Raw genomic sequence first — 27,425 nt, forward strand, 5'->3', positions numbered from 1 at the left:
AGAGGTGTTGTCGTGTCATGCCTTCTTCACAACTGTCTAGGTGTGTTTGGACCATGATAGTTCATTGGTTATTTGGACACCAATGAACTTGAAACTCTCAACCCGCCCCACTACAGCCCTGTCTATGTTAATGGGCGCCTGTTCGGCCCTCCTTTTCCTGTAGTCCACAATCAGCTCTTTTGTCTTGCTCACATTGAGGGAGAGGTTATTGTCCTGGCCCCACCCTGCCAGGTCTCTGACCTCCTTCCTATAGGTTGTCTCATTGTTGTCGGTGATCAGGACTACCACTGTTGTGTCATCAGCTAATTTAATGAGGGTGTTGGAGTTGTGCTAGGCCCCGCAGTCATGGGTGAACAGGGAGTACAGGAAGGGACTAAGTACACACTCTTGAGGGGCCCCAGTGTTGAAGATCAGCATGGTGGCATGTGTTGTTACCTACCCTTACCATCAGTGGGCAGCCCGTCAGGAAGTCCAGGATCCGGCTGCAGAGGGAGCTGTTTAGTCCCAGGGTCCTTAGCTTATTGATGAGCTTTGTGGGCACTATGGTGTTGAACGCTGAGCTGTAGGCAATGAACAGCAGTTTATTTTGTCCAGGTGGGAAAGGGCAGTGTGGAGTGCGATTGAGATTACGTCATCTGTAGATCTGTTGAGGCGGTATGCAAATTGCAGTGGGTCTTGGGTTTCTGGGATGATGGTGTTGATGTGAGTCATAACCAGCCTTTCAAAGCACTTTATGGCTACCGACGTGAGTGCCACGGGGCAGTAATCATTTAGGTAGGTTACCTTCACTTCCTTGAGCACAGAGACTATGTTGGTCTGCTTGAAACATGTAGGTATTACAGAGTCGGTCAGGGAGAGATTGAAAATCACAAATACTGACAACCATGATACTATGCATGACGAGGTTACAATGGGTAGAGAATGTAATGTACAGTGAGTATACCAAACATTAGGAACCCACCCACCCCGAAAGTGTTCCACAGGGATGCTGGCCCATGTGGACTCCAATGCTTCCCACATTTGTCAAGTTGGCTGGATGTCCTTTGGGTGGTGGACCATTCTTGATACACACAGGAAACTGTTGAACGTGAAAAACCCAGCAGCATTGCAGTTCTTAATGTTTTGTACACTCAGTGTATGTCTGGACCCATTTCAGGAAGACAACTATCAATGTTCAAAGTGTGTGTGTGTTTGTGTTTGAGAGAATATGTGCATGTGAGCATGTGTGTGTGTGTCCGTGCGTGCATGTGTGCAGATTTGAACGTGTAAATCTAAAGTACACATGCCATGTACGTGTTGGTATTTCCTGTGTGTGGAACACGGTCACCCCTGAGATGTCCTGTCCCTTGACAGACAGACAGACAGACAGACAGACACGACAGACCGACAGACACGACAGACAGACAGACAGACAGACAGACAGACAGACAGACAGACAGACAGACAGACAGACAGACAGACAGACAGACAGACAGACAGACAGACAGACAGACAGACAGACAGACAGACAGGACAGACACGACAGACAGACAGACAGAGACAGACAGACAGAGATATAATTACCTTGTCATCTTTGTCATAGTCCTCATCCTCATTCTCCAGCAAGTCCTCCATCGCTTGCTGCATGGTGGTTGCCACAGGAACAAGAGAAGAAGAGAGAGACACAAATACATGCATTACTTGGGGCAGACAGGCATTCTTATTCATTCTCATCCCTACAAATTGCACGATGCATACTGTACATGTACTGTATATATGGTTGATGTCAACACAAGGCAATACAGGGATGATTGTAGTCTCTTAGTCTTCCAGAGCAATCTGAACCCATCTCTAACCTACACCCAGTCCCCCAGCTCTCCCATTACTATAGGGGAGTAGAGAGGAGGGGTACGTAGAAGAGGGGCTTCAGAAGAGTAAGCCCAATAACAAAGAAGTGTAACCATGTGCTTCACTGGTCCAAAACCGATGAAACAACAGCCATTACAGCAGGCCACCATTCAATACCCGCCAAGTCTAGGACCAAAAGGCTCCTTAACTAACAGCTTCTACCCTCAAGCCATAAGACTGATGAACAATTAATCAAATGGCCACCCGGACTAATACATTGAACCTCCCCTCCATTTATTTTGTACACCGCTGCTACTTGCTGTTTATTATCTACACATAGTCACTTTACCCCTACTTACAATTATTATTGTTATGTTATTGTGTTACTTTTTATACATTTTTTCTTTAGTCTATTTGGTAAATATTTTCTTAACTCTTCCTGACCTGCACTGTGTCACGCCCTGATCTGTTTCAGCTGTCTCCACCCCCCTCCAGTTGTCACCCATCTTCCTCATTATCCCCTGTGTATTTATACTTGTGTTCTCTGTTTGTCTGTTGCCAGTTCATCTTGTTTGTCAAGTTTTTCTCAGCTCCTGCTTTTCCCCAGTCTCTCTTTTTCTCGCCTTCCTGGTTTTGACCCTTGCCTGTCCGGACTCTGAGCCTGCCTGACCACTCTGCCTGCTCCTGACCCTGAGCCTGCCTGCCGTCCTGTACCCTTGCCCCTACTCTGAATTACCGACCTCTGCCTGATCTGACCCTGAGCCTGCCTGTCATCCTGTACCTTGGCCCCACCACTCTAGATAATCGACTCCTGCCAGCCTTGACCTGTCATTTGCCTGCCCCTGTTGCTGTAATACACATTGTTACTTCAAGACAGTCTGCACTTTGGTCTTACCTGAAACGTTATACACTGTTTGTTAAGGGCTTTAAGTAAGCATTTCACGGTAAGGTCTACACTTGTTGTATTTGGCGCATGTGACAAATAAAGTTTGATTTGATTTTGTTCCTGACCTGCGATGCTTCGTCTAATCATGAGTCGCTTGTGAGGTATTTATAATATCATACATGATAAATATTACTACACAATGTGTTAGAATCAACAACCATAAAGGAAGCACAAAAAAGAGATCATGGATTTTTCCAAACACAGCCTTTACTACAGTACACAGCACACTGTCATACTGTAGACCCCATGCTATCTAAAACAGAGCTATCAACTATAGATAGGCATGACCCACAGAGCCAGAGGGAATGATAGTCATTCAACTGTTTTCTATTCCTCCTCCCGTCTAGCCTGCGGTAAAGAGAACAGCCATGTTCACCGGTACGAGAGTGTAAAATGTATAAACAAAAGGAAGAACATGTCATCTCATCAGCCCTGAAGATTTCCACAGCTAAACGCTGTGTCTCCGGAAGACATCAATTACCAGCGATGCGCCCCACCCCCCCCAATTCTGTAATGACGAAGACTGTTTGTTTATCGTATCATTCAGCTGTTTATCCCCTTATCACATCGTCTGAATTACCATCATTACAACCCAACGCTTCAAAGACTCACTGATGACAGGATTGTGGAACGCTCACACCGCCTGCAACGCGCTTCAATCCAACACTTTACCAAAGGGGAAATTAACATAGTCATTGCGTTCAAATATTCTGAACGGTACAGGTTATACTCACAGATTACAGAGGGTACATGTATATATACAAATATTCAGGTGAAATATGTCAAATACACAGCTTGGTGAAAGGTCTAAATAAAGTACAGACCATTTAGTGCGGAGTGGTGCTTGTGAACACATGCTCTGGAGGGCATGAGTCCTGCAGGGTTTATGTGTGTCTGGCTTGTTTAAAACCAGTTTATAGGGTCAGGGCCATGGCAAGCCATTTCCTCTGTTCAGTCATTAAGCCCCAGTAGGCCTCACATCCTGACACCTGTGTGCCCTAAAGGAGCAGGGAGCAGGCAGAGATATGGATGTACAGTAGGAAACTACAGCAGACGTTTGACTTGGCCTGCTGGCTGGGGGGAGGAGAGGGAATAGTAACACGACAGTGGATGTGGATACGCCGGACTACCACTCAGGGCTTGGATGGGTCGATGAACCTAAACAAACACACACGCACAAGGATAAACACACACACACGCACAGGGATAAACACACACACACATATACACAGGGATAAACACACACACACTAGACAAGATAGAAATAGCCCTTTGCCATGCAAACGCCATCCCCCTCTCTCCCTCTGACCCCCACCAAGTCTCCCTCTCTCCCCTACCGCCAGGCTGGCTGAAGAAAATCCACTATCTCTGCTCTCTTTCTCCTAACCTTTCGAATGATAGCCACTAGTGGAATGATAGCCGCTAGGGGAATGATAGCCGCTAGGGGAATGACAGCCGCTAGTGGAATGATAGCCGCTAGGGGAATGACAGCCCCTAGTGGAATGATAGCCGCTAGGGGAATGACAGCCGCTAGGGGAATGATAGCCGCTAGTGGAATGATAGCCACTAGGGGAATGACACCTGCTGGGGGAATGACAGCCGCTAGGGGAATGAAAGTCTCTAGTGGAATGATAGCCACTAGGGGAATGACAGTCGCTAGTGGAATGATAGCCACTAGGGGAATAATAGCCGCTAGGGGAATGACAGCCGCTAGGGGAATGACAGCCGCTAGGGGAATGACAGCCGCTAGGGGAATGATAGCCGCTAGGGGAATGACAGCCGCTAAGGGAATGATAGCCGCTAGGGGAATGACAGCCGCTAGGGGGATGATAGCTGCTAGGGGAATGACAGCCGCTAGGGGAATGATAGCCGCTAGGGGAATGACAGCCGCTAGGGGATTGACAGCCGCTAGGGGAAATGATAGCCGCTAGGGGAAGGACAGCCGCTAGGGGAATGATAGCCGCTAAGGGAATGATAGCCGCTAGGGGAATGACAGCCACTAGGGGGATGATAGCTGCTAGGGGAATGACAGCCGCTAGGGGAATGATAGCCGCTAGGGGAATGACAGCCGCTAGGGGAATGACAGCCGCTAGGGGATTGACAGCCGCTAGGGGAAATGATAGCAGCTAGGGGAAGGACAGCCGCTAGGGGAATGATAGCTGCTAGTGGAATGATAGCCGCTAGGGGAATGATAGCCGCTAGGGGAATGACAGCCGCTAGGGGAATGATAGCCGCTAGGGGAATGACAGCCGCTAGGGGAATGATAGCCGCTAGGGGAATGACAGCCGCTAGGGGAATGATAGCCGCAAGGGGAATGACAGCCGCTAGGGGAATGACAGCCTTAGGGGAATGATAGCCGCTAGGGGATTGACAGCCGCTAGGGGAATGACAGCCGCTAGGGGAATTGACGCTGAGACAGACATCCCAATGAACATAAAGGTAAACTCTCCTTTTTTTTCTCTCATCTCTCCTCCCCTCTCCTCCTCCTGGTTTTCCTCCTTGATATGTGAGAGGGTTTTAACTGCTGCTGCTGGGGTCTTCCCCTCTCCAGGCCCTGCTTGGTATACTGTGTGTGTGTGTGTGTGTGTGTGTGTGTGTGTGTGTGTGTGTGTGTGTGTGTGTGTGTGTGTGTGTGTGTGTGTAGGTTTAGGCTCTGGAGGAGAGGGGCGATCAGAGTGGAGGGCTGGAAAACTGATAAGGAGAGTAGGCAGGCAGAGTCTGTCTGACCCTACCCTTCACAAGCTGCAGAGCCCTGCTCTCACAGGGAGGCCTTCTGTCTGGACTGACTCAGGCCTGGCTCACCCAACAGGGGGCAGGGAGGCGTGTGGTTGGCTGTTATTATTGATCACACAAACCAGTCCAAGTGCCAATCATTATCATGGCAGCATTCAAAAGTGATACACAGAATATGCACTCACTTTCATTTCCACTGTCTTGGCATACACATGTCAGCATTGAGTCAGTCAGAACAATGCAAAGAGAACCAACCTCTGATTTTTGTTCAAACAAGACTGGGATAGACTTTGTTTGTATCATTGTGTCTTGGAGAGGGCTGGTCTGTGTGGTAGAGAGAGAGGGCTGGTCAGTGTGGTAGAGAGAGAGGGCTGGTCTGTGTGGTAGAGAAAGGGCTGGTCTGTGTGGTAGAGAGAGAGGGCTGGTATGTGTGGTAGAGAGGGCTGGTCTGTGTGGTAGAGAGGGCTGGTATGAGTGGTAGAGAGAGGGCTGGTATGAGTGGTAGAGAGAGGGCTGGTATGAGTGGCAGAGAGGGCTGGTCTGTGTGGTAGAGAGGGCTGGTCTGTGTGGGTGAGAGAGGGCTGTTATGGGTGGTAGAGAGGGCTGGTCTGTGTGGTAGATAGAGAAGGCTGGTATGGGTGGTAGAGAGGGCTGGTCTGTGTGGTAGAGAGAGGGCTGGTATGGGTGGTAGAGAGGGCTGGTATGGGTGGTAGAGAAAAGGCTGGTCTGTGTGGTAGAGAGAGGGCTGGTATGGGTGGTAGAGAGAGAGGGCTGGTATGGGTGGTAGAGAGAAGGCTGGTATGGGTGGTAGTGAGCGGGCTGGTATGGGTGGTAGAGAGAGAGGGCTGGTATGTGTGGTAGAGAGAGAGGGCTGGTATGTGTGGTAGAGAGAGGGCTGGTATGTGTGGTAGAGAGGGGCAGGCGCCTGACTGAAGAAAGCAGGTGTCACATAGTGGGTAGAGGAAGCGCTGAAGCACCCCCCCACACACACACACACACATACACACCTACACATCTACACACACACATACACACCTACACACACCTACACACACACCACACCACACACAGACACACACACACCTACACACACCTACACACACACACACCTACGCACACACACACACACACACACATACACACCTACACATCTACCCACACACATACACACCTACACACAAATCACACCACACACCTACACACACACCTACACACACCTACACACACACAGACACACACACACAACCCAAACAGTCAGAGAGAGCAGCAACAGAACAACATCAAAGACTGCGGCAGAACACGGAGCGGGAGTGCTGACACTGTTAACAACGACGGGTACAGAGGTTCACAAGGATAAAGAGGAGGAGGCTGGGAGACTGGCGCGGCGTTCTCACCCCGCTATCAACACCGTCTGCCTGCTAGCGAAGAGGAGAGGAGCCGGGGCGGCACGGGGGAAATTAACAGGGCACAAACGCTCCCAGTCAAAAGTGACATGACCTTTTGATTTTGTCACCGACTGCCATGTCTACCTCTGTACTGAGGAGAACCTACCAGGCACCGCCAAAGCCCTTTCTCCCTCTCTCCTTTTTGTCTACCTCTGAACTGAGGAGAACCTACCAGGCACCGCCGAAGCCCTTAAAATTCAATTCCATTCAATTCAAGGGCTTTATTGGCATGGGAAACATGTGTTAACATTGCCAAAGCAAGTGAGGTAGATAATATATAAAGTGAATATATAAAGTGAAATAAACAATACAAATTAACAGTAAACATCACACATACAGAAGTTTCAAAACAATAAAGACATTACAAATGTCATATTATATATATATATATATACAGTGTTTTAACAATGTACAAATGGTAAAGGACACAAGATAAAATAAATAAGCATAGATATGGGTTGTATTTACAATGGTGTGTGTTCTTCACTGGTTGCCCTTTTCTCGTGGCAACAGGTCACAAATCTTGCTGCTATGATGGCACACTGTGGAATTTCACCCAGTAGATATGGGAGTTTTTCAAAATTGGATTTGTTTTCGAATTCTTTGTGGATCTGTGTAATCTGAGGGAAATATGTCTCTCTAATATGGTCATACATTGGGCAGGAGGTTAGGAAGTGCAGCTCAGTTTCCACCTCATTTTGTGGGCAGTGAGCACATAGCCTGTCTTCTCTCCCTCTCTCCTTTTTGTCTACCTCTGAACTGAGGAGAACCTACCAGGCAACGCCGTAGCCCTCTCTCCCTCTCTCCTTTTTGTCTAGCTCTCTGTATTTGGGGCAGGGCCACTGTGGAGGTTTTCCTTTGGTTTGAGTGAAGACAAGCGGAGCCAGCCTGCTCTCATCCTTTTCTTCTTCATCAAAATATGGGCTGGCCGGTGGGTGAGAGGCAGAGAGAGAGAGAGCGGCAGAGAGGCAGAGAGAGAGAGCGGCAGAGAGGCAGAGATAGAGAGAGAGAGAGGGAGAGAGGCAGAGAGAGAGAGAGAGAGGGAGAGAGGCAGAGAGAGAGAGGCAGAGAGAGAGAGGCAGAGAAAGAGAGAAGCAGAGAGAGAGAGGCAGATAGAGAGAGAGGCAGATAGAGAGAGAGGCAGAGAGAGCGAGAGACAGAGAGAGAGAGAGAGAGAGAGAGAGAGAGAGAGAGAGAGAGAGATCACCGGCATCTTTCTGCACCATGACAGCTCATGCTATAATGAACACCTCCACAACATCTGGTAAAGAGTTTTCCAGGATAGTGGCTCGACAGTGCAGGTCGGTCTTCCAAGGACGGTCATCCAGGCCTACAGCTTTTCCATTGCAGCTGACCTGTCCCCCGCTTGACTGAGCCCAGCCACCCGGCAACCCGCCCCAGCAATAACCCAGGGACAGAACCCACCATACGGTTCCACGTTTCCAGGATGGGAAATGGGTGACTTCACACTTTAGGGGTAATAGTAATGTTAGTGATGGTGGTGGTAGTGGTTCTGGTGGTAGTGGTGCTGTTGATAGTGGTGCTGGTGATAGTGGTACTGGTGTTGGTGGTGCTGTGATAGTGGTGCTGGTGGTTCTGGTGGTATTGGTGCTGGTGGTAGTGGTGCTGTGATAGTGGTGCTGATGATAGTGGTGCTGGTGGTAGTGGTGCTGGTAATGGTGGTGCTGATGGTATGGGTACTGATGCTGATGAGATTGGTGCTGTTGGTAGTGGTGCTGGTAATAGTGGTGCTGGAAGTATTGGTGATGGTGATAGTGGTGCTTTTTGTAGTGGTGCTGGTACTGGTGGTGCTGATGATAGTGGTGCTGGTAAAATTGGTGCTGGTAGTATTGGTGCTGGTGAAAGTGGTAGTGCTGCTGGTGAAATTGGTGCTGGTAGTATTGGTGCTGGCTAGAGTGGTGCTGGTGGTGGTGGTGCTGGTTTTAGTGGTGCTGGTGTATTGTAGGTGCTGGTGGTATTGTAGGTGCTGGTGGGATTGTAGGTGCTGGTAGTAGTGGTGCTGATGTGATTGTAGGTGCTGATGGTAGTGGTGCTGGTATTAGTTGTGCTGGTGGTATTGTAGGTGCTGTCATCCTATCTTTGTCTACAGACACTAGTCTACACTATCACCTCCCCACAGTAGGGGTCTCTAATAAAAAGCAGAGGGCCAGTTTGTAAGCTTGAATAGCTTTCCATTTTTAAGTAACTTCGAGTTCATTAATTTTTCAACTGCAATGCGAATGGCAAACAATGATGCTGTGGCGTTGGTCAGACTAACTGTCTGTAGCTGTAATGATGTCTTAGGACCCTGTCTCCACAACTGTAATCTCTCCCTCCACTTCTCCTGTCATAGTTCACATGGCCCAGCAGTGCCTGCTATGTTAATCATAACTTTCCTCCATAACAAGCCACACACAGCCTTGGAGAGGGTCACACACAGGGCACCTAATGGTGCAACAGTTGACAGACATGATAACAGGGTTAGAGGTCAGAGGACGACAGTTTAAAAGCAGGGGTCAGTGACATTGTTACTTCACCAGGCCTTTAATAGCTGGTCTAAGGCCAGCTTTTCTGTTCAGCACATCTACTGGTCAAGGATCAGGCCTGGCTAGGGAGAACTGACCTAAGAGCATCAGTGACCCTGAGGTGAAAATTACAGCATGTAGAAATACAGTCACTGTTTGTGTGTGTGTCCCCCCCGCACACACACACAGAATGGGAAACACTGACTCAAAACAAACAGACACACCAGTTGTATGCATGAAGAGCTTGGCACCTGTTTGTTTAGCATGGTTTTCAGATAACATTCTCATTCCTTTACACACATCCTCTCACAGATGTGTACTACTGTCTGGTTGGTTGTGACTGCTGTGTGTGTCTCTAGAGGGCTCATATTACTAGAAGGTGAAATGCCTGCCTGCCTGCCTGCCTGCCTGCCTGCCTGCCTGCCTGCCCACCTGCCCGCCTGTCTGTCTGTCTGTCTGACTGACAGTGTGAAGACAGCAGCCGAGCCCAGGTGGGAGATGCAGGGTGATAAACTCCTAGAATGACCCTTACAACATGTCACAGCTCCTCACCCATCACAAAGAGAGGAAAAGAGGAGGAGGGGCAGCCTCATCACATTCAGTTTCACCTATCCTCAGCAACTAATATCACACGCCAAGACAAGAGACTGCTGATTTTCTACAGAGGACATATTTTGTGCCAGCTATAGTGCATGTTCCCTCAGTGCAACGATCTCAGAAGTAAGGTGGGGATAAATGTTAAACAATTAAACAAATGTTCCTGTATATACAGTACACTCCCTATATAACAAACAAGCACACACACTAACAAATGCACAAAGCACACACACTCATGCAGACACAAGCACAAAGACATGTGCACACACACACACACACACACACACACACACACACACACACTCCATCGCCGGAGTTGATAAAAACAAACTTCCCTTCTTTTAGGGACTGTGAGTGAGTGGAGTGGAGTGCTGTGGCTCATCATGGAATTTGAGGCTAGATCAGGGGCTTGGACTAATTGGAAGCAGACCTGTGTGTTTGTTTACTGTGGCGGAGAGCCGACCCCCCCCCCCCCCCCAGCTCCACTATTAACCCTCCACCATCTAGTCCCTCCAGCCCCCCTGTCCTGCCAGCCCCCAGCCCCACCATTACCGCTATGGAGGTAAAGAAATAATGAAATCCTTTTTTTTTGTTGAATGTTTTTGGTCAAGCAATGCTGCCATCTACAGGGGGACATGTACAGAGCATTGACACAGAGGCGAAACACAGAAATACACTAGCGACTATGCTCCATGATGTGCATACTGTTATGTATGTGTCCTTTCCATTTTTAAGAGATACCTTCCACTTCCTTCCGTTGAAAAATACATTTATTGGTTGCTATTAATTGTGACCCAGCTACAACATCTGCACTGGCAAAACACATCTACTGTATGCCTGAAAAACACATCTACTGTATGCCTGAAAAACACATCTACTGTATGCCTGAAAAACACATCTACTGTATGCCTGAAGAACACATCTACTGTATGCCTGAAGAACACATCTACTGTATGCCTGAAAAACACATCTAATGTATGCCTGAAGAACACATCTACTGTATGCCTGAAAAACACATCTACTGTATGCCTGAAAAACACATCTATGCCTGCTTTCCCCTCCATCTGCCATGAGTATTGCTGTAGAAAACATGAAATAAGGTCCAATAAATTCCTAATTCTCTGGTAATACTAAAACTAGTCAAATCACAGCAACATTCATTAAATCCTGCTCTATATATTTCCAATTCAAGGCCATAAGAAGTTCGTTCTACTTGTTGTTTTCATTGTTTTAACGGCTATCTGTTCCAAATCCCGCAAATTCTTTTTAACTGCGCACTCGTGAAAAATGAGGTAATATATTTTGAGAGACGGGGAACTGCAGACTCTTCCCTGTGCATTCTAAGGTAGTCTGGAAACACACTTATTAAAATGAATCACTTCATTGTTCACGCTCGCACCACTCTCTCACGACTCTCCAGGTGCACCTCGGCAATGATTAAAACATGTCCACTTCTCCATGACATTGCTTTGACACTGTTTAATTGGAATAAGAGATAAAAAATACATGAATTAAATAAATATACAACCAGGTAAGTGGCATAACGTTGCTCAAGGTGACAAGCTATTACGTCCTCTCTTTGCCTCAAAATATGCAAAGGTAGAATTTGGGAGCGATTCTTCAAAGTTCAAAGCACTTGGCATTGCTCATTCAGAAACGCAGACAGAATTTCCCTCAGTGTCTATTTCTTGGTTGTATTATTTTGGGATTTTTTAAATTCTTTAATTCTTCTTTACTATATCCAGAGCGTAGGTGCCAATTAAATAAGTCCACTCCTTAGTCCCTTCCTGTTACCTCCAAGTTTACTGAATTGTTTTACTAATTATTTTGTTTAAATGCATTTACAATAATGGTGTCTAAGAACAAACACATTGTATATTTTCTATGTAGGGGTTTTGTATCTATTTTCCATAGTAAATGTGTCATTATATTTATGATTAAATACATATCTATTGAAATGAGATGAAATAAATGATTGACAGAAATGCGTGTGAGACGTAAACGCTTGCCGTATGGGACAATTAAGGGGGCAGAACAGCGTAGTGATACATGACAGGGACACTCACCACATCTTGCCTGGTGTCCTTCCCCGAAGAGATGAGGATATAGTTCCAGGCCAGCGGCAGCAACAGAACCAGAGGAATCATGTAGAGTTCAAAGTTCCACACCACCAGAACAAAGACCTGCATAGGGAGAGAGAGAGAGAGAGAGAGAAAATTGAAGATCGATAGAGAGAAAAACTTATGTAGCTGAGACCTGCAATGGCACTTGCACACACACTTGCATATCGCATATTACATAAACAGGAAAGCAATACCACACACAGACCCATACGTAAGATACTATGACAGCTAATGCAACAGAAGAAACACTTAAATGGACGGCCATGGTGACAAAACAGGACCCCTGGGACAGGGTCTATCTTCATCTGAGGATGAGGAAGATGAGTATCGGCTGTCACAACGTTCCCTCACAAACACCTATCATCCATCATCCACTGGCCCGAGGTCACTTTCCGTTTCAAGCACAATTAGTTCAAATGACCTTCACCCTCAACCCAGCACCTGACCATCCACACAATGAGCCGCTAACCCTGTCACCCCACTCCAAATACCCCTATTCCACCTCCCTAGTCAGCTGTTCCATTGATCCCCTCTCTACACCTTATCCCTCATCCTAACAGAAAAGCATCATTCCAGAAGTGAGCGCCCCCAAACCTGCGCAGTACAGTCTTTTGCAACCCGAACATAAATGATCACGATCCTATGAAAATGAAATGCTTAAGGAGACATAATTCACAAACACTAAATGGTTGATAGTCCACTTTTGTGAAAGTATAGATAAAGTACAGATAAAAAAGATGACCTATTTCTCTTTATATCTCATAATTTCACAAAATGTTAAAAACATCCTCCGACCTCCATATTTTTGATGAAGAAGATCAATGTAGAAAACACATAACTGAAATGTGAAACAAATGCAATCCATGTGAAAACATCTTATATATCTTATTAACATATTTTCCGACAATACATATTAATCAATGTCAAGGATGCAAACGTTCATTATTTCAAATGCATTTATAAAAGGTCGCTATAGTTTTAAAGGTAAACTTTCACTGGCAATGAAAATATGTTTTTAAAACACTGAAGAGCTGATATATTGGGTGGTCACACCTTGTACAGTCAATGATGATATATCCATGATAAAGCTATACGTTTGGTTGAATAAAGTACATTTTAATCCAGGAAAGTGCTAATGATGAGAGATGTTCCCTAGCCTCTCATGGAACAGCTGAGGAGTTGGTGGATACATAGTGGATGTGTAAGTCCTCAGCTTCTCTGTTCCACGTTTAACGTGTAAGTCCTCACCTTCTCTGTCCCCCGTTTAACGTGTAAGTCCTCAGGTTCTCTGTCCCCCGTTTAACGTGTAAGTCCTCACCTTCTCTGTCCCCCGTTTAACGTGTAAGTCCTCACCTTCTCTGTCCCCCGTTTAACGTGTAAGTCCTCACCTTCTCTGTCCCCCGTTTAACGTGTAAGTCCTCACCTTCTCTGTTCCCCGTTTAACGTGTAAGTCCTCAGCTTCTCTGTCCCCCGTTTAACGTGTAAGACCTCACCTTCTCTGTCCCCCGTTTAACGTGTAAGACCTCACCTTCTCTGTCCCCCGTTTAACGCGTAAGTCCTCAGGTTCTCTGTCCCCCGTTTAACGTGTAAGTCCTCACCTTCTCTGTCCCCCGTTTAACGTGTAAGTCCTCACCTTCTCTGTCCCCCGTTTAACGTGTAAGTCCTCACCTTCTCTGTCCCCCGTTTAACGTGTAAGTCCTCACCTTCTCTGTCCCCCCGTTTAACGTGTAAGTCCTCACCTTCTCTGTCCCCCGTTTAACGTGTAAGTCCTCACCTTCTCTGTCCCCCGTTTAACGTGTAAGTCCTCACCTTCTCTGTCCCCCGTTTAACGTGTAAGTCCTCAGGTTCTCTGTCCCCCGTTTAACGTGTAAGTCCTCACCTTCTCTGTCCCCCGTTTAACGTGTAAGTCCTCACCTTCTCTGTCCCCCGTTTAACGTGTAAGTCCTCACCTTCTCTGTCCCCCGTTTAACGTGTAAGTCCTCACCTTCTCTGTTCCCCGTTTAACGTGTAAGTCCTAAGCTTCTCTGTTCCCGGTTTAACGTTTAAGTCCTCACCTTCTCTGTTTCCCGTTTAACGTGTAAGTCCTCACCTTCTCTGTCCCCCGTTTAATGTGTAAGTCCTCACCTTCTCTGTCCCCCGTTTAACGTGTAAGTCCTCACCTTCTCTGTCCCCCGTTTAACGTGTAAGTCCTCACCTTCTCTGTCCCCCGTTTAACGTGTAAGTCCTCACCTTCTCTGTCCCCTGTTTAACGTGTAAGTCCTCACCTTCTCTGTTCCCCGTTTAACGTGTAAGTCCTCACCTTCTCTGTCCCCCGTTTAACGTGTAAGTCCTCACCTTCTCTGTCCCCCGTTTAATGTGTAAGTCCTCACCTTCTCTGTCCCCCGTTTAACGTGTAAGTCCTCAGCTTCTCTGTCCCCCGTTTAACGTGTAAGTCCTCACCTTCTCTGTCCCCTCTTTAACGTGTAAGTCCTCACCTTCTCTGTCCCCCGTTTAACGTGTAAGTCCTCACCTTCTCTGTTCCCCGTTTAACGTGTAAGTCCTCAGCTTCTCTGTCCCCCGTTTAACGTGTAAGTCCTCAGCTTCTCTGTCCCCCGTTTAACGTGTAAGTCCTCACCTTCTCTGTCCCCCGTTTAACGTGTAAGTCCTCACCTTCTCTGTCCCCCGTTTAACGTGTAAGTCCTCACCTTCTCTGTCCCCCGTTTAATGGACTATAAGACCTCAACATCTTCCCCCCTACTGACCTACAAAGCCACTCTCTGTCCTCCTGCTGCCTCCCTCTACAACCCCTGCCCTAACACTAGTGTACTGGATCAGGTGTGTACTGGACTCTCTTTCTCTCCCCGTGGATCATCATCCTACACCTTAAAGCCCCAGAACCCAATGCACACACGCTCATGCATGCCAGGCGCACACACATAGAAATTCATTCATAATTTAGCACCACAGCTAAAATATATAAAAAAATGTTTCTACCTCTTTCTCTGTCTTTAATAAAGGTCTGTTAAGGGAATTGGAAAAATAATCTTCAATAATTCAGGAGTGCTTACTAGAAAAATCCAGTACCCGTCTTAATATTTCAATATCCTTACGTGAGCAGACACCATACTGGCTGAGTGTGAGCAGACACCATACTGGCTGAGTGAGAGCTGACACCATACTGGCTGAGTGTGAGCTGACACCATACTGGCTGAGTGAGAGCTGACACCATACTGGCTGAGTGTGAGCTGACACCATACTGGCTGAGTGTGAGCTGACACCATACTGGCTGAGTGTGAGCTGACACCATACTGGCTGAGTGTGAGCTGACAACATACTGGCTGAGTGTGAGCAGACACCATACTGGCTGAGTGAGAGCTGACACCATACTGGCTGAGTGTGAGCTGACACCATACTGGCTGAGTGAGAGCTGACACCATACTGGCTGAGTGTGAGCAGACACCATACTGGCTGAGTGTGAGCTGACAACATACTGGCTGAGTGTGAGCAGACACCATACTGGCTGAGTGAGAGCTGACACCATACTGGCTGAGTGAGAGCTGACACCATACTGGCTGAGTGTGAGCAGACACCATACTGGCTGAGTGTGAGCTGACAACATACTGGCTGAGTGTGAGCAGACACCATACTGGCTGAGTGAGAGCTGACACCATACTGGCTGAGTGAGAGCTGACACCATACTGGCTGAGTGAGAGCTGACACCATACTGGCTGAGTGTGAGCTGACACCATACTGGCTGAGTGAGAGCTGACACCATACTGGCTGAGTGTGAGCTGACACCATACTGGCTGAGTGAGAGCTGACACCATACTGGCTGAGTGTGAGCTGACACCATACTGGCTGAGTGTGAGCTGACACCATACTGGCTGAGTGTGAGCTGACACCATACTGGCTGAGTGTGAGCAGACACCATACTGGCTGAGTGAGAGCTGACACCATACTGGCTGAGTGTGAGCAGACACCATACTGGCTGAGTGTGAGCTGACAACATACTGGCTGAGTGTGAGCAGACACCATACTGGCTGAGTGAGAGCTGACACCATACTGGCTGAGTGTGAGCTGACACCATACTGGCTGAGTGTGAGCTGACACCATACTGGCTGAGTGTGAGCTGACACCATACTGGCTGAGTGTGAGCTGACACCATACTGGCTGAGTGTGAGCTGACACCATACTGGCTGAGTGTGAGCTGACACCATACTGGCTGAGTGAGAGCTGACACCATACTGGCTGAGTGAGAGCTGACACCATACTGGCTGAGTGAGAGCTGACACCATACTGGCTGAGTGAGAGCTGACACCATACTGGCAGAGTGAGCACTGAAACTATACTGGCGTTCTCTCTCTTTTTATTTTACCTTTATTTAACTAAGCAAGTCAGTTAAGCACAAATTCTTATTTTCAATGACAGCCTAGGAACAGTGGGTTAACTGCCTGTTCAGGGGCAGAACAGCAGATTTGTACCTTGTCAGCTCGGGGATTTGAACTTGCAACCTTCCTGTTACTAGTCCAACGCTCTAACCACTAGGCTACCCTGCCGCCAATAAGCTACTCTAGCACTCCCACTCTAGACACAGAGTCTAACTCCAGAACATAAACGGAACCGCACTCACTCACTCATCTACTGTCCCGTACCACCACGCAGATAAAAATGATTCCTCTGGTCTTTTTACACTGAAGCACTGCAGACCATATCAAACTGAGCCCTGTGTATTTCAGCAAACAGACCATATCATACTGAACCCTGTGTATTTAAGCAAAACAGGAAAAATGTACTTCTACAAACAAATACAATTCAGTTATATTTTGTCTATTCATCAGCTGTACCAAAATATATAGTACCAGTCAAAAGTTTGGACACACCTACTCAGTCCATGGTTTTTCTTTATTTTAACAATTTTCTACATTGTAGAATAATAGTGAAGACATCAAAACTATGAAATAACACATATGGAATCATGTAGTAACCAAAAAAGTGTTAAAGAAATCAAAATATATTTTATATTTGACATTCTTCAAAGTAGCTACCCTTTGCCTTGATGAAAGCTTTGCACACTCTTCATGAGGTAGTCACCTGGAATGCATTTCAATTAACAGGTGTGCCTTGTTAAAAGTTCATTTGTGGAATTTCTTCCCTTCTTAATGCATTTGAGCCAATCAGTTGTGTTGTGACAAGGTAGGGGTGCTCAAATAAGCAAAGAGAAATGACAGTCAATCATTACTTGAAGACATGAAGGTCAGTCAATGCGTAAAATTTCAACTTTGAAAGTGCAGTCGCAAAAACCATCAAACACTATGATGAAACTGTCTCTCATGAGGACCGCCACAGGAAAGGAAGACCCAGAGTTACCTCTGCTGCAGAGGATAAGTTCGTTAGAGTTACCAGCCTCAGAAATTGCAGCCCAAATAAATGCTTCACAGAGTTCAAGTAACAGACACATCTCAACATCAACTGTTCAGAGGAGACTGCGTGAATCAGGCCTTCATGGTCGAATTGCGGTGAAATAAAACACTACTAAAAGACACCAATAAGAAGAAGAAACTTGCTTGGTCCAAGAAACACGAGCAATGGACAGACTGGTGGAAATCTGTCCTTTGGTCTGACAAGTTCAAAATTGAGATTTATGGTTCCTGTCAGGACCCGGTTACGAACCTGGGTCTCCGGAGTGAGAAACAGTCACTTAACCAACTGAGCCACGAATAGTCGGCAGAACCCAGAAGATGAGGCAGACACAGCAGTACTTGAGACGGTGTATTTAATGAAGTAAAAAGTGAAGTCCTTCAGGAAACCATGTAACTCCACAACCTCAAAAGGAATTCCACAAGAACAAAGGTAATCCTCCAAGACAAAAAGGTAAATCCACAAGGTGGTAGGTATAGCATAAAAAGCCTCAAAAGATACTCAAAAATAAATAAATAAACAAACAAACAAACAAAAAAACAGAATTCCACAAGAGAGTCCACCGGGATCAACAAGAGTTCACAGAATACTAGGGCTGGGTGCTAACATACAAACACAGAGCAAAGAACTGAGGAAAACTAAGGGTTTAAATACAATCAGGGGAAACGAGGCACAGGTGCAAATAATAATGGGGATCAAGGGAAAACAAAAGATCAAAAAGCACAATGGGGGCATCTAGTGACCAAAAACCGGAACAACCCTGGCCAAATCCTGACAGTTCCTGTGTCTTTGTGAGATGCAGAGTAGGTGAACTGATGATCTCCACATGTGTGGTTCCCACCGTGGATCATGGAGGAGGAGGTGTGATGGTGTGGGGGTGCTTTGCTGGTGACACTGTCCATGATTTATTTAGAATTCAAGGCACACTTAACTAGCAAGGCTACCACAGCATTCTGTAGAAAAGCGCTATCCCATCTGGTTTGCGCTAAGTAGGACTATCATTTGTTTAACAACAAGACAATGAACCAAAACACACCTCCAGGCTGTGTAAGGGCTATTTGATCAAGTGCTGCATCAGATGACCTGGCCTCCACAATCACCCGATATCAACCCAATTGAGATTAATTGGACCGCAGAGTGAAGGAAAAGCAGCTAACAAGTGCTCAGCACATGTAGAGATTATTTCAAGATTGATGGACACGCTTTCCTGCTGAGGCTGGTTGAGAGAATGCCAACAGTGTGCAAATCTGTCATCAAGGCAAAGGGTGGCAACTTTAAAGAATCTCAAATATAAAATATCGTTTGATTTGTTTAACACTTTTTTGGTTACTACATGATTCCGTGTTATTTCATAGTTTTGATGTCTTCACTCCTATTCTGCAATGTTGAAATCAGTAAAAATAAAGACACACCCTGGAATGAGTAGGTGTGTCCAAACTTTTGAATGGTACTGTACCTTCACACATACAGTATAGATATGCATCTAAACCAACCTGGTTGAATGTCTGCTATACATTAACATTCTCCTACAAAGTCACGATATAGAGTAAGACATGATTACAGCTCCCTCTTTTGCAGGGTCTGGCTGGTGTGTGTGTGTCTCTGGTGCGTGTGTGTGTGTTGTGTGTGTGTGTGTGTGTCTCTGGTGTGTGGTGCGTGTGTGTGTGTCTGTGGTGTGTGGTGTGTGTGTGTTTCCGGTGTGTGGTGTGTGTGTGCATCTCTGGTGTGTGTGTGTGCATCTCTGGTGTGTGTGTGTGCGTCTCTGGTGTGTGGTGTGTGTGTGTGTGTGTCTGTGTCCGTCTAGTTTCCCTCTGCCTGGGGTTATTTAACCTGTTGTCCACCTCATCCCTCCCCATTTAGTTATTCTAGCTCTGGGCGAGGCTGTGACTGACAGCTGGAGGAACACGACACCCCGGCCCATCAGAGGCCAAGCCTGCCCCGTCTCACAGCCCCTCGGCTGGGGAGAGAAGACTGCAACGCCGGGACCTTTCCCCAGGACCGGGAGACCTCCCCCATCGCTTCCCTACTGAGACTCTCTCTGCCTGGGGAGGAAGGAGAGGGAATCAGCCATGGAGGTCTGTGACCGAAGAAAGGAAAAAAACATTTACAGAATCTCAGACATGTGGCTATACAGTGTATGTGTGTGTGTGTGTGTGTGTGTGTGTGTGTGTGTGTGTGTGTGTGTGTGTGTGTGTGTGTGTGTGGTAGAACTACAGAACTACACACACACAGCTCACAGGCTGGTGTTTTGGGTGGCAGTGCTAGACTTAGAGACACACAGATTGCTCCATCCCTTCCTTAACTTCTGTTTTGACATGCACATGCATGTTTGCATTCCAAACATGCAGCTGTCTAAGGCACTGCATCGCAGTGCTAGAGGCGTCACTGCAGACCCTGTTTCGATCCCGGGCTGTATCACAACTGTCCGTGATCGGGAGTCGCGTAGGGCGGCGCACAATTGGCACTGGGTTAGGGGAGGGTTTGGCCGGGGTAGGCCGCCATTGTAAATAAAAATGTGTTATTAACTGACTTGCCTAGTTAAATAAAGGTTAAATATATATATATATATATATGTTGAATCACATAAACCCACTCTAGTTTATTCCTGGTAGTATAGGTATAAAATAGAAGAAAATAGAATACAATGCAAAGGATCATCTCCTATTTGGCGCACACTGAAAGGAGAGAAATCCATTGTTTCCTTTATCTACTAAACTCACCCTCAACACGGCATCAGTGTAAAATGCTATTAAGTCATTTATTTGATTTACTTTAACAAATTATGTTATATGGATTAAAATTATTTTCAAATTATTTTTCATGTTAAAGAATGTCAAAATGGAAGCTGTATCAGCTTTAACATCAAGTCAATGATGGCATCTCAAAGCATATGGTCTAACTAATAGATATTTGGGTTGTTTCCAAATGAAAGCAAACCGGCCCAAAAAAATAGCACTGAATTCAAAATAAGGTAAGAAAATGTACTTCAATGAAAAACTAAAATAGTTTTTAAGTACCTACCTCCATTGCATGATTATTGTTCTATAAAAGAATATGTTCACATTGAACATGATATAAAACATTCCATGTGCATTTGTAAAAAGCAATAAGGCAAACTTGAAGTATTCAAAAAAAACATTTGGTTATTTCTACAAACTACTAGACAGTGGAAACACAGTGAACAGATAATCCCCTTAAACTCTCTATGGTTATTTCATGTATATGTAGTCGATCCATATACACTACATTTCAACACAATACATAATATTAATACAAATAAAAAGGCATTCCCTTATCAAAAGCACGCAAGGCACAGATTTAGGAATATAATCCCATCAGGAACAGATGTGAGTTTCATTCATCTATTACATTTTGATGAAGGTGGAAGATTGGGGCTTTATAGTTTTGGCACTATGTGGTTTACTAAACAGTGCTCCGCTGCTCGGCTTTACGGCTCGGATATGGAGCTCTTGGGGAACGTATGAAGTGCTTTGGCGTACATTGAGCGTGTACTAGTCTAACTCCCCTCTCCAGAAGTCAGCTGACGTTTGGATTTCAGAGTGAAGTTGGCTTTATCTTTACTACATGGATATCCATCCAGATACCAGCCGTCCGCTACCAGATAGCAAATAAAGAACAAGTCATGTTCTGACAAGAAGCCTATACGGGTCCTATTTGTCTGGACAGGACAGTTCCGTTCTGTGGTGCTAGACTGCCCCCTGCCGGGGAGACAAAGAGCTGTTTTATGTTTAGTAAGAAGAAGTTGTATATCACATCCAAAACATAGAAACACATATGTCCATAACAACAAGCAATCTGTAATAGACACTTAACCAAAGACACCCACAAATGGTCAAAATGTCCTGTAATAGCGACCGTGTCCATGAATGAGAATAAAACAGAGATAATTGATTAACACATCCCCATCTGCAGATGTCCTTCTGTCTATGAAAACCATACCCCAGACTACACAGTGTCCTCTGAATCAACGTGTAATTTTATTTCACTTTCCCTCATGTTTTCAGTGAGAAAGGTAGTAAAACATGTATAGTTGATCTATTTCAAGCTGTCCATTGCTCTCGGGCAGAACATCAGGAGAGGTCTCCAGAGTGGCGCAGCAGTCTAAGGCACTGCATCTCAGTATAAGAGGCATCACAACAGTATCTGGTTTGATTCCAGGCTGTATCACATCCGGCTGTGATTGGGAGTCCTATTGGGCGGCACACAATTGGCCCAGGTTGTCCGGATTTGGCCGGGGTAGGCCGTCATTGTAAATAAGAATTTGTTCTTAACTGACTGGCCTAGTTAAATAAAGGTAAAATAAAATGCACACTTCTGATGGTAAAAGTTAGCTAGCTTTCTCAAGTGGAGTCAAAGGAGCAATTTACATGGACCTGGAGAGGAGTGTGTGTGCATAGGTTCTTCTCTTTTTTATTTTGATCTAAATGCAAAGCAGGTGATAGGTGCTCCAGTTTCCTGCAGAAGTAACTCCCTTGTCTGGGGCTCTCCCACTGATAAGAGTCCTACTTCGCCCCAAATAAAAGAGCCTGGTATCATTTCCACTGCCTTCCAAACAACCCCCGTCTCCTACCCTCCTCACCCTTCTGGGCATCACAAAGCCTGCTCTATTTGCTCCCAATTCAAGGCCCAATTGCATATAAAGTTACAGCAAATTTGTTTGGAGGAAGAGTTGCTGAGGCCTGCGGTCCCTGGAGCAATAACAGCCTTGTCTTTCAGGGGCTGCGGGGAGATCTGGCATGAGCCACTAAACAGAACTCAACACCACCAACCCCCACAATGGCCCCAGCTCACAGGCAGAGAGGTAAGGGGGGATGAGAGCGATGGAGAGAGGAGAAACAAGGAGGGGATGGGGATGAGGGGTGGGTGGGTCTCAGCTTGCAGGTGTTCAGGTAGAGAGGAAGCAGAAGCTTACCCCCCCCCCACCACACACCACCCGTGGCACGGGACGGGAGGTAACTCCAGCCCAGCCCACTGTGCCAATGCTGCAACGGTGGCTGGTTCTCTACGGGGCTGGGTGGGGGTGCTGTGGTGGTGTGTGATGGGTGCTCAGTTACCTCACACACACGTCTCTAATCGCAGTTGGCGCTAATGGATGAGACGCACAGATACGGGGAGAAGGAGAGCGGAAGAACAAACTGGAGGGAGTAAGAGAGGGTTTGTACCTGTTAGCTCACTAGACTGGATCTGTCTGCACACTAATCTAACACAGAGAGGGATTACATTACTGTGTGTGTGTGTGTGTGTGTGTGTGTGTGTGTGTGTGTGTGTGTGTGTGTGTGTGTGTGTGTGTGTGTGTGTGTGTGAGACGGTAAGGGTAAGAGGTTATAGTGGTTAGGTTTAGGTTAGAGTTACAGGTTATGGTAAGGGTTAGGGTTATGGTTAAGGTTAGGGTTATGGTAAGGGTTAAGGTTAGGGTTATGGTAAGGGTTAAGGTTAGGCTTATGGTAAGTGTTAAGGTTAGGGTTATGGTGTGGGTTAGGGCTGGAAGAATTACACATGGGAAATAATTAACAAAAAAACAGAGCAAACTAGAAGGCTATTTGGCCCTAAACAGAGAGTACACAGTGGCAGAAAAGCTGACAACTGTGACCTAAAATAAAGGAAATCTTTGACTATGTACAGACTCAGTGAGTATAGCCTTGCTATTGCGAAAGTGAACATGGCCCACAAAATGAGGTAGGAACTGAGCAACACTTCCAATTTGCACATTGTTACACATCGCGCGCGAGAGAGAGAGGGAGGGAGAGAGACAAGAAGGGAGCCATATCTCATGTTCCTCTGGGGACACAGTCATAACGTTAGACACCTTCCACCAGGAATCTGAGAATGTAAAGAACACCTTTCTTTAACTCACTAGCTACAGCGTCTTCAAACTGCAGTGCTAAATGCTAACACAGACAGGCAGAATGCTCACATCAATATTTCGCACACATAATAACCTGTGTAAAAATCGGACAAAGTGGTGTTTGGGTCAGGTGTGGTGCTAGCCAAGCGTATGCGTCTTCAGATTGAACACACCGCAGCATGCCATGCTATACCACAGGGTGTAAAGACTATGCAGTTTGTACTAGAGCTGGGAATTGCCAGGGATCATCACGATACTTAGGTGTCGATACAATATGTATTGCGATTTGTTACTGTGATTTTATTGAGTTTTTTTGTTTTTTGTTCCAAACATATTGCTCACCATATATTTGTCTGCTGCAGAGAGACAAGACAGCCATGGGAAAACATGTTGGTTCACTATTTTTTTTTAAGAAAAGAAAACAAGTTTTGGCATAGGTACAGCCGACTAGTGGTAGGTAACGCTACCTACAGTAGAACATTTATTTAATATCGGCCCCAAAATAAGATTGTGGTATGGCAACAATGACAGCACACCATGTTGACAGGATACAGGAAGAGAACCCTCATGAAAAGACACACACACCACTTCATAAAAATCCACAACAATAGACCTCCAAAAGTGCTTCTAGAAATCAGATTGTAAACCGTTGATGCCAGGGGCCTGATGTCAGTAATGTCAGAGTTCAAAGCAGCTGTCTGCTCAAAATGAGGAAATCCATGTAACAACTGTTCAGCACACAGAGTAGAAATCCACGTGTTGGCACATCTCACCGTCATCCGTGGTCACCTTTCCATCAGGGAGAAGAAGGCAGACATCTGTTTGCGTTGCAATGTCGACTGCCCTAGGTATAAAAAAAAACGCTAGGAGCATCCATATCTTTGAGGCTAGCAAAGCGAGACCTAATCAAGTCACCCTTCACTCTTTCATGTAAAAACACCCTCAGTTCATGTCTCCTGTACTGTAAGTTCATGACTAGTCCGAGGTCATTCTGAGTGAGCAACTGTCCTGTTCTCTTTAACTTCAATACGAGACAGAGCAGTATACGGTTGAAAAAACCCACCTATTTGGGCCTTCCCAACCTCCCACCATTGTCTCAATGACTCACAATTCCATTTAATAGCCCTCCATTTTTCTTACTCTCCACATATCAGAAAGCTCAAACGTAGTTAATAGACCAGACAGACGAGTAGCTGACCGCAGGTAAAGTTATTCAGCAGTGCAATCAACAGTAAAATCCACTGTACAGTTCCAGTCCCCCCCTAAAACCATACACCCCTCTTGGTCACACTGTCTTAAGGTTTCCTTTATTTGATCAAATACAGCAATATGCGCTGTACGCTCATTAGGAGAATTTTTTTTTTTATATACAGCTGAAGTCGGAAGTTTACATACACCTTAGCCAAATACATTTAAACTCAGTTTTTCACAATTCATGATATTTAATCCAAGTAAAAATGCCCTCTCTTAGGTCAGTTAGGATCACCACTTTATTTTAAGAATGTGAAATGTCAGAATAATAGCAGAGGGAATTATTTATTTCTTTCTTTCAACACATTCCCAGTGAGTCAGAAGTTTACATACACTCAATTAGTATTTGGTAGCATTGACTTAAATTTTTTAAAACTTGGGTCAAACGTTTCGGGTAGCCTTCCACAAGCTTCCCACAATAAGTTGGGTGAATTTTGGCCCATTCCTCCTGACAAAGCTGGTGTAACTGAGTCAGGTTTGTAGGCCTCCTTGCTTGCAGACGCTTTTTCAGTTTTGCCCACATATTTTCAATGGGATTGAGGTCAGGGCTTTGTGATGGCCACTCCAATAGCTTGACTTTCTTGTCCTTAACCTCTCTTGGGTAGGGGGCAGTATTTTCACGTTCGGATGAAAAGCGTGCTCAAAGTAAACTGCCTGTTACTCAGGCAAAGAAACTAGGATATGCAAATAATAGATTTGGATAGAAAACACTCTAAAGTGTCTAAAATTGTTAAAATTACGTCTGTGAGTATAACAGAACTGATATGGCAGGCGAAACCACCCCCACCCCAAAAAAAGAATTCAGCCTACCACTGTTTTCAATGGCTGTCACTTTTATTATAAGGTCAAATCCTCCCAGATTGCAGTTCCTAGGGCTTCCACTAGATGTTAACAGTCTTTAGAAAGAGAAAAATGAGCCAGAAAGTGTAGTTTTTCTACGTGGCTCCCATTTTGGCTGTAGTGCTTCCAAGCGTGTAGAAGAGAACACGTTCTTTGGTATTTTTCTCCAGTAAAGACAATAACGATTCTCCGTCTTAAATTTGATCGTTTAATAGGGTACCTAAGGTTTAATTATAAACGTTGTTTGACTTGTTTGGAAAAGTTTATTAGAAACGTTTGGGATTAATTTTGTATGCATTTTGATGGAGGGAAACTGGGTGGATTATTGATAAAAACGTGCCAGCTAAACTGAGTTTTTATGGATATAAAGAAGGACATTATTGAACAAAATGACCATATGTGATGTAACTGGGACCTTTTGGAGTGCCAACAGAAGAAGATCATCAAAGGTAAGGCATTTATTATATCGTTATTTCTGACTTTCGTGGTGCACCTGCCTGGTTGAAATATGTTTTTCATGCTTTTGTACGCGGGCGCTGTCCTCAGTTAATCGCATGGTGTGCTTTTGCCATAAAGCCTTTTTGAAATCTGACACAGCAGCTGGATTAACAAAAAGTTAACCTTTATTTTGATGCACTACACTTATGGTTTTATGAAAGACTGATGTCTTGAGATGTTTCTTCAATATATCCACATAATTTTCCTCCTCATGATGCCATCTATTTTGTGAAGTGCACCAGTCCCTCCTGCAGCAAAGCCACCCACAACATGATGCTGCCACACCCGTGCTTTATGGTTGGAATGGTGGTCTTCGGCTTGCAAGCCTCCCCCTTTTTCCTCCAAACATAACGATGGTCATTATGGCCAAACAGTTATATTTTTGTTTGATCAGACCAGAGGACATTTCTCCAAAAAGTATGATCTTTGTCCCCAGGTACAGTTGCAAACCGTAGTCTGGCTTTTTTATGGCGGTTTTGTAGCAGTGGATTCTTCCTTGCTGAGCGGCCTTTCAGGTTATGTCGATATAGGACTCGTTTTACTGTGGATATAGATACTTTTGTACCTGTTTCCTCCAGCATCTTCACATGGTCCTTTGCTGTTGTTCTAGGATAGATTTGCAATTTTCACACCAAAGTACGTTCATCCCTAGGAGACAGAACACGTCTCCTTCCTGAGCGGTATGATGGCTGCGTGGTCCCATGGTGTTTATACTTGCGTACTATTGTTTGTACAGATGAACGCGGTATCTTCAGGCATTTGGAAATTGCTCCCAAGGATGAACCAAACTTGCGGAGGTCTACAATTTATTTCAGAGGTCTTGGCTGATTTCTTTTGATTTTCCCAAGATGTCAAGCAAAGAGGCACTAAGTAGGTAGGCCTTGAAATACATCCACAGGTACAACTCCAATTGACTCAAATTATGTCAATTAGCCTATCAGAAGCTTCTAGAGACATGACAATTTTCTGGAATTTTCCAAGCTGTTTAAAACCACAGTCAACTTAGTGTATGTAAACTTCAGATCCACTGGAATTGTGATACAGTGAATTATAAGTTAAATAATCTTTCTGTAAACAATTGTTGGAAAAATTACTTGTCATGTACAAAGTAGATGTCCTAACCGACTTGCCAAAACTATAGTTTGTTAACAAGTAATTTGTGGAGTGGTTGAAAAACAAGTTTTAATGACTCCAACCTAAGTGTATGTAAACCTCCAACTTCAACTGTATATATAACATCCGCCTTGACCAATAAAACCCGACCCTTGACAATCTCTGTTGTAGATTCCACAGTCAGCCCAAAGCCTGAAGAAAACAAAATTGCCATCCCAGCACTGAAATTAGTACCATGACTGAGTACATGCTGCCCCTCCCACC

General features: G+C 45.4%; 1 protein-coding gene across 3 annotated transcripts in view; it reads right to left on the reverse strand.

The window, feature by feature from the left end:
- Nucleotides 1-27,425, reverse strand: part of LOC115116358 (multiple C2 and transmembrane domain-containing protein 1-like) — a 255,296-nt gene that overhangs the window by 61,447 nt on the left and 166,424 nt on the right. For all 3 annotated transcript variants that reach the window (XM_065011417.1, XM_065011418.1, XM_065011416.1), the window contains exons 15-16: nucleotides 12,140-12,256; nucleotides 1,564-1,620 (exon numbers count right to left, since the gene is read on the reverse strand). In XM_065011417.1, coding sequence (XP_064867489.1) covers nucleotides 1,564-1,620; nucleotides 12,140-12,256 — 174 coding nt within the window. The remainder of the gene's footprint in view (nucleotides 1-1,563; nucleotides 1,621-12,139; nucleotides 12,257-27,425) is intronic.

Source organism: Oncorhynchus nerka, linkage group LG27, assembly GCF_034236695.1.
Source record: "Oncorhynchus nerka isolate Pitt River linkage group LG27, Oner_Uvic_2.0, whole genome shotgun sequence".
NCBI classification, from domain to species: Eukaryota; Metazoa; Chordata; class Actinopteri; order Salmoniformes; family Salmonidae; genus Oncorhynchus; species Oncorhynchus nerka.